The 6872-nt window shown below is 51.4% G+C and overlaps 1 protein-coding gene across 1 annotated transcript in view; it reads left to right on the top strand.

Moving 5' to 3' along the window:
* The window catches only part of Nwd1 (NACHT and WD repeat domain containing 1), a 47181-nt gene extending 40753 nt beyond the window's left edge, over nt 1-6428 (top strand). The window contains exons 14-17 of the mRNA XM_032919049.1: nt 336-612; nt 2779-3329; nt 3506-3611; nt 5653-6428. Of these exons, the coding sequence (XP_032774940.1) occupies nt 336-612; nt 2779-3329; nt 3506-3611; nt 5653-5951 (1233 nt within the window). The 3' untranslated portion in view covers nt 5952-6428. The remainder of the gene's footprint in view (nt 1-335; nt 613-2778; nt 3330-3505; nt 3612-5652) is intronic.
* The last annotated feature ends 444 nt before the right edge of the window (nt 6429-6872 follow it).

Below are 6872 nucleotides of genomic sequence, written 5' to 3'. Positions count from 1 at the left end.
TCTCTCTCTCTCTCATCTCACTCATCTAGCTCCTATAGAATTCTGTCATGTACCCATGAGTATAGGCCAGTACTTAGGATGGCTATGAAGACAGTTTCTGCTACAGACCCCTGAGAGGCCCTGCAGGGTATCCCACCCCACCCCAAGCACCATCATCCCCCATCCTATTTGCTGGAGTTCCACAGGACATCCTGTGAGAATGCTGAGGCCACAGGAGACCTTCAGCTGTCAGGATAGGGAGGACCCTGGAGCCAGAGCCTCCATATTTAGCAGAGGCCGATGAGCAGTCAAGCGCGTGCCCAGGGCAAACCTGTCCTTCTGTTCTTGACCCTCAGGTGTGGAGTCTTTCAGAACAGGGGACTCTGCTGAATGTCTTTGAGAGTGTGGGTGCCCCTGCGAGCCTGCTGGTCCTCTGTGAGACTCTGGTGGTGTCTGCATCCTGGAAGTCTTCGTCCTTCAGGGTCTGGGATCTCAGGTCCACTCAGAAGCTGCAGTCTCCCACGCCATTTCTGGACCGCACGGGCCTCGCTACAGTGTCCCACCACGGCAGCTATGTCTACTTCCCTAAGGTTGGGGACAAAAACAAAGTCACGATCTGGGACCTGGCAGAAGGTTTGTGAGAGATGACTAGAGTCTGTATGGTAAGATCTGAACTCACTGTGCACTCTAGACTCACACTTCTAGAAGTGCAAGTCCGAGATGAGGGCCAGGATTTGACTCGGTGAGGGGTAGTAAACCTGAAAAGACCAGGAGTTCAAGATAAAACAAAAGGGAGAGGACTCCGTGGGTAAAGCGCTTGCTATGCGAGCGTTCAGGCCTGAGTTCGGATCCTCACTTCCATGTAGATGCTAGGTTCTAATTCCAGCAGTTGGAAGGCAGAGACAGGGAGACCCCAGAGTAAGCTGCCGTGGGGAGTAAGGTGGAAAACTAGTGAGAGAGACTCCCAACGTCAGCCTTGTCCTCCACACTCACACACACACACATGCACACGCACACGCACATGCACACGCCTATGCTCATGTGAACATGCACACCTGTACCTATGCTTACATGAACATACACACTTGCACCTATGCTCATGTGAACATGCACACCGCACCCTTGTTCATCCTACGCTCACATGAACATACACACACATGCACCCATGCTTACATGAACATACACATGTGTGCCCACACTCATGTGAATGTGCACACACCTGCACCCATGCTCACGTGAAGATGTACACAGCACACATACATTTTCAAAGAGGTTGAAAAGCACTTGAGGAATCCCATTGTACTCTTTGGTGTGCACACAGACATGTGTACCAAGAACTCAGGACAGAGGTGTTAGAGGGTCTGGGGTCTGGTGAGCACTCGCTCTTTGTTCATAGATGTCTTCTTGTTGCATCTGCACATGATTGGCTCAACAAGGCAATGCTCTGAGGGGTGTTTTGTTTTTGTTTTTGTTTTTTAATAAGGGGACCAACCTCTTTTCTGAGGGATCCATCTTAGAAGTCTCAAGACCACACCTCCCAATATCATCATATTGTCAATGGAATTTCTTGCTTAATTTTTTATTTTAATTTTTTGTGTGTAAGCGTTCTGCCTGCATGGCTGTATACAGTCCGTATGTGTGCCTGGTACCCAAGGAGCTCTGAAGAGCATGTCAGATTCCCTGCTGCTGGAAGCCCAGGCAGCTGCGAGCTGTAATGTGGGTGCTGGGAACTGAACCCAGGTCCCTCGCAAGAGGAGCCAGTGCCCTTAACCACTAAACCATCTCTCCAGGCCCCGGATGGAATTCAACATCAAATGTGGTGAGGTGTGGGGGACTCAAACATTCAACCTGTAATCACAGGATGTGGCAGAGAGGACAGAGTGTGTCACTGGGACACCCGTGCCAGGGTTAGACCGATGGTGGGATGAGGACGTTTTCATTTTAATTAGATGAGATGCAAACCGGGTTTGTCACACACCAGGCTGAAATTACAGTTACCAGGGAGGCTGAGGCAGGAGGATAAAGAGTTGGAGAGCAACTTGGGTATCCACTCTCTGGATCTCTGCGAACCCTTGCAGGCAGCTCACAGCACCAGGCACCTCCATTCTCCTATCAGAAGGGAATGTTTCTGCTACATGGAATAGCATCATAACACCCTGCCTCAAAATTTAACTCAGGGCCAGTCAAGGGTGCAGTGGGGGATGCTGGAGACAGTAGCCCTTGTGCTGGCCCAGCAGGGGTAAGGCCTGCTTTTCTCCCAGGGGCTGCAGTTCCTGAACTGGGCCAGGTCAACTGTGTCGCCTTGTGAAACATGCACAAACCCCAGTTCTGTTGTCATCTCCTGCAGAGCATAACCACTCTTCCGGGAAACAGGGAGCTTCCTGTGCCTGTCCAGCCTGTGGGAGCTAAAGGTCCCAGCCCTGGCCCCAGTGCCTACTGACCTTGCCTCAAGCCCCAGCTTCCACTTGCCTCATAGCTTACGGAACATGCACATGGGTACAGGGGCCGTTTCCAGCTTCACGCAGAGTCAGGAAACCGAACACCATCCAAGTTGAACCTTAGGGGTCAGAAAACTAAAATCACTTTTAAACTAAGAACGCTTTTAAACTTTTAAACTAAGAACGCTTAAGGCCAGCCCAGCCTGCAGCCGTGAGTTCAAGCCCCGGGACCGCATGTTGGAAAGGGAGAACTGATTCCCACAAGTTATTTTCTGACCTCTACATACATATAAATAATAGTAATTAAAAAAAAACTGAGAAAACTGGCTGGCCCACCCTTGACTCTCTTTTCCCTGCGCAGGCGAGGAACAGGATTCCCTGGACACGTCCAATGAGGTCTGCTGTCTGGAGGTGGCTGAGCAGACCAAGCTCCTCTTCACAGGCCTGGTCTCGGGGATCGTGCTTGTGTTCCCCCTGAACTCCAGGCAAGACGTGCTGTGCATCCCCCCACCCGAGGCGCGCAAAGCTGTCAACTGCATGTCCGTGAGCAAGAGTGAGGACCGGCTGGCCATCGCCTATGACAACATAGTCCTTGTCCTTGACATCAGCCCTGGGGACCTCTGTCCTGCCATTGAAGGCCCCACCTACACCTTTTACACCCAGCTGCCCGAGACCATAGTGAGAGTGGCTGTCCTGGCTGACTACCGTGTGGTCTACGGCATGAGTGACGGCAGCCTCTTCCTGTATGACTGTGCGCAGTCTAAAGTGTTCCCTCTGGAGGCCCATGGGAGCAGGGTGAGCTGCGTGGAGGTCAGCCACAGGGAGCAGCTAGCAGTGAGCGGGGCTGAGGATGCACTGGTATGCCTCTGGGACCTGCAAGCTTGCCGGGAGAAGTTCAAGATGAGCTATGAGGTGGGTGGCCTGGGCCATCGACCCCCGTGCCTTCCTCGATTTTTTTCCCTCACTTGGTTTCTTTGTGCCTGTGCACTGTTTCCAGCTGTGAGTGTACATTTTTGCAATGTATGGGGCGGATAGAGCCAGGGGGTCCTTTCTCATGCAAAGCGCAGTACATGGCCCTGTTTTCACAGAGCTCCTACTGCAGAGGGGTGCGCTGTGCCTGCTTCTCGAAGGATGATAAGCATGTGTTCACAGGCATGGAGGACCGCTCCATCATCGCCTGGAGTGCACTGGATGGTGAGTCCTGGTGTGGGGCGAGTCCGAGCTATGCGGAAACCTATTTTATTCTTTCTAATCTCTCTGTGTCTGTGTCTGTGTCTGTGTCTGTGTCTGTGTCTGTCTCTCTTCTCTCTCTCTCTCTCTCTCTCTCTCTCTCTCTCTCTCTCTCTGTGTGTGTGTGTGTGTGTGTGTGTGCATGCGTGCATGCATGCACTAAAGCATACAAGTACATAGAGGTGCACCTGGACATGTGTGCACATATATGTGAAGGTAGAGGTTGGGTACTTTTTTCAATCACTCTCCGTGTTATTTCAAGGAGGGTGGTTGTGTATGTGCTTGTTTGGTTGGTTGACTTTGGTTTTTTTTTTATCAAGACTGGGTTTCACTGTGTAGCCTGGTTGTCCTGGCTCTGTAGACCAGGCTGGCCTTGAATTCAGAGATCCTTCTGCTTCTGTTTGTTTTTGAAACGGGATCTCTCCCATTTTGTAGCCTGGGTTGTCCTGGAATGTGTAGTGAGAATTCTGGAATTTTGGTTTCTTTTAAAAACACAGAAATATAAATATGTGATTTTATTTTAACCCCAGGTGTAGAGATGTGGGGCTGCTTCGGACTGTCCGAGGCAGCTGACTGTGACTTGCCTCGTGCTCTAGCAGAGGCGTTATTTTGCCAGCTGCAGACAGTTTCTGCCACTGTGTGACCTTTGGAATTCTAAGCAGGTTGTTTGTGATTTGTTAGTGAGCATGCTCAAAGAAGAAACTAGATTCAGGGATTGATTTCTCTCGCTCTCCCTTTCCCCTCCTCTCCCCTTTCCCTTCCTCCTCCCCCTTCCCCCTCTATCCTTCTTTCTTTCCTATTTAATGTTAGGGGGTGAAATGGAGGGGGGCAGATAAAGGGTGGGAAAAAAAGAACCCATAAAGTAGCAACAGAACTTACCCTGTAGACCAGATTGGCCTGGGACTCACAAAGATCTGCCTACTTCTGCTGCCTCCTTTAAAGGAGGGCAACACCACACTTAGCCCTCCATGTTATTTGAGATACAGCTCACCTATTCAGCAAGGCCGACAGGCCATTGACCCCAGGGACCCCTGGCAGTGCCTCCTGTGCTGGGATCACAGATCCGTGCTCTGCGCCTGGCTTTTGTGTAGGTGCTGGGGATCTAAAGTCAAGTCCCAAAGCTTGTGTAGCATGCCCTTTACCTACAGTCCTAGTTTGCTTTTCTGTGCTGTATAAATGTCCTGACCAAAGGTGACTTGGGTAGAAATGACTTCATTTGGCTTAAAGGTTGTATAGCTCATCACGCAGGGAAGTTGGGGCAGGAACTTGGAGGCAGGAACTGAAGCAGAGGCCATGAAGGATGCTGCTTATTGATTTGCTATCATGGCTTGCTCAGCCTGCTGTCTCATAGATCCCAGGACCCCCAGCCGAGGCCCAGGTGAGTTGGGGGCCACCCACAGGTCAATCCGATGGGATTTTCTCCTCTGAAGCTCCTTCCCAGATGACCCAAGCTGATGCCAAGTTGGCAAAAAACAAACAAACAAACAAACAAACAACAAAACCCCCAAAACCCAAACCTAACCTGGCATGCCTACTCAGCTGTTTTCCTAGGACCAAGCTCTGATCTGGAGGAAAAGAGTAACCTTGGGTCTTAGTGGTCCTGCTTCTGTCTCTAGCTAGGTCCCTCAGCTTAGGAGGTGTCTGAAGGACCTGCCTGCCTGCTGCCATAGCACTCTCCATACATGGCCTGGAGACCCCTTTGGAGACAGAATAGGCTTCTTCCCTGGGTCTCCATGAGGGTGAAAGTGCCCATTGGATGTGTACTCATGGACTTGGGTGGTAATCATGTGCCCAATGATTAGGTCAAACAGGGAGCCCCAGAGAGCATCCATCTCGATCTCCAGAGCACTGGGTCTGCCAGTGTGCACTCCCACACTCAGGTGTTTCCATCTGTGCTAAGCATCAAATTCGGGCCCTGTGTTTGCAGGCCAAGCACGTTACCAGCTGCAATGTCCTTCCATCTCTGGGCCCCGTTTTCTCATGGCTTGTCCTTTCCCTGTCACAGGCACCCTTTTGGCTGTCCAGTTTGTTCATGCTGTGGTCAACAGAATTATCCCTACCTCCAATGGCTTCATGGCCCCCACAAGCCATGGCTATCTCATCCGTGAGCGCTTCCAGTGCCCGTCAGCTAGAGCCTCCCAGCAAGACCCTCTCAAGAACTTCAAGAAGGCAGTGTGGCTGATCAAGACCAGGCAGAGGGAGGATCTGGCTGAGGCGGAGGCCCCCCAGGATGCAGAACCAGTGGCCGTAGAGGGAAAGGAATCAAAATCAAATAAACACTCACAGGTCTGCCTCATACTCTGAAAGCCTATCAAAGCAGGGGCTTCAGTGACTTAGCCATGACTTAACCCGGTTGAAGCCAACAGACCCTCTCTGCTGGTGCTGTGTGGACCCCAGCCTTCCTTTGAACCATCTTCTATCTTCCTCACAGCCTTTTGGGTTCTCAGGCCTAGTCCCCTCAGGTTAGCAGCAGCCTGCCTCTCCCGCCTTACTCTACGAACTTGGATCAAAGCCATGGCTCTGCCTCTCAGTCCTACCGGTGGGACTCTTATCCTTGAACCCTTATCACTAGCTCTGAGAGGATCTGCAATCACTGTGGGGACCAAGAGTGACCTGGTTGCGTGGCGGAGAGTGACAGACTGTTGGGATGTGGTGGGCCCTGTCCGGTCTTCATAGCACTGGTCCTCCACAGCAGTGATAGCTCAGGATTCAAACTGCAAAGCAGCACGAAGCATAGTTAGCCTGTCTGTAGCTACTGTTCTGAGGCTCAAAATGGTGTGTAAAAAAAAAAATCCCACCCCTATCAGGCGGGGGCACAGCCTTCAATCCCGGCACTCAGGAGGCAGAGGCAGGAGGATTCCTGTGAGTTTGAGGCCAGCCTTAGGTTACATAATGAGTTTCAGGACAGCCAGAGCTATCTAGAGAGAAAGAGCTGGTGGCTGGTTCAGGGCTCAAATCACTCTGTAGACCCAATATTTGCTCCCCAGAACACATGAACCTTGTGTACACTGTCGCCAACCTGAGAACCTACCCCCAGGGGACAGGTATTCTTATTTCTTCAGCTGCTGGGACAAAAAACTCACACCGAATGCAACTCGGAGGAGGAAATGGTTCTTCTGGCTTCCACCCCCAGGCTACACACAGTTTGTTCGTCATTGGGGAGAAGCCTGGGAAGGAAGTCAAGCAGGAACTAAAGACAAGCCTGTAGGCTATTGCATGACCTCT

Source organism: Rattus rattus, chromosome 13, assembly GCF_011064425.1.
Source record: "Rattus rattus isolate New Zealand chromosome 13, Rrattus_CSIRO_v1, whole genome shotgun sequence".
Classification (NCBI taxonomy): Eukaryota; Metazoa; Chordata; class Mammalia; order Rodentia; family Muridae; genus Rattus; species Rattus rattus.
Note: the sequence above shows the minus strand (reverse complement) of the source record. Positions and strands in the feature narration are given on the sequence as shown.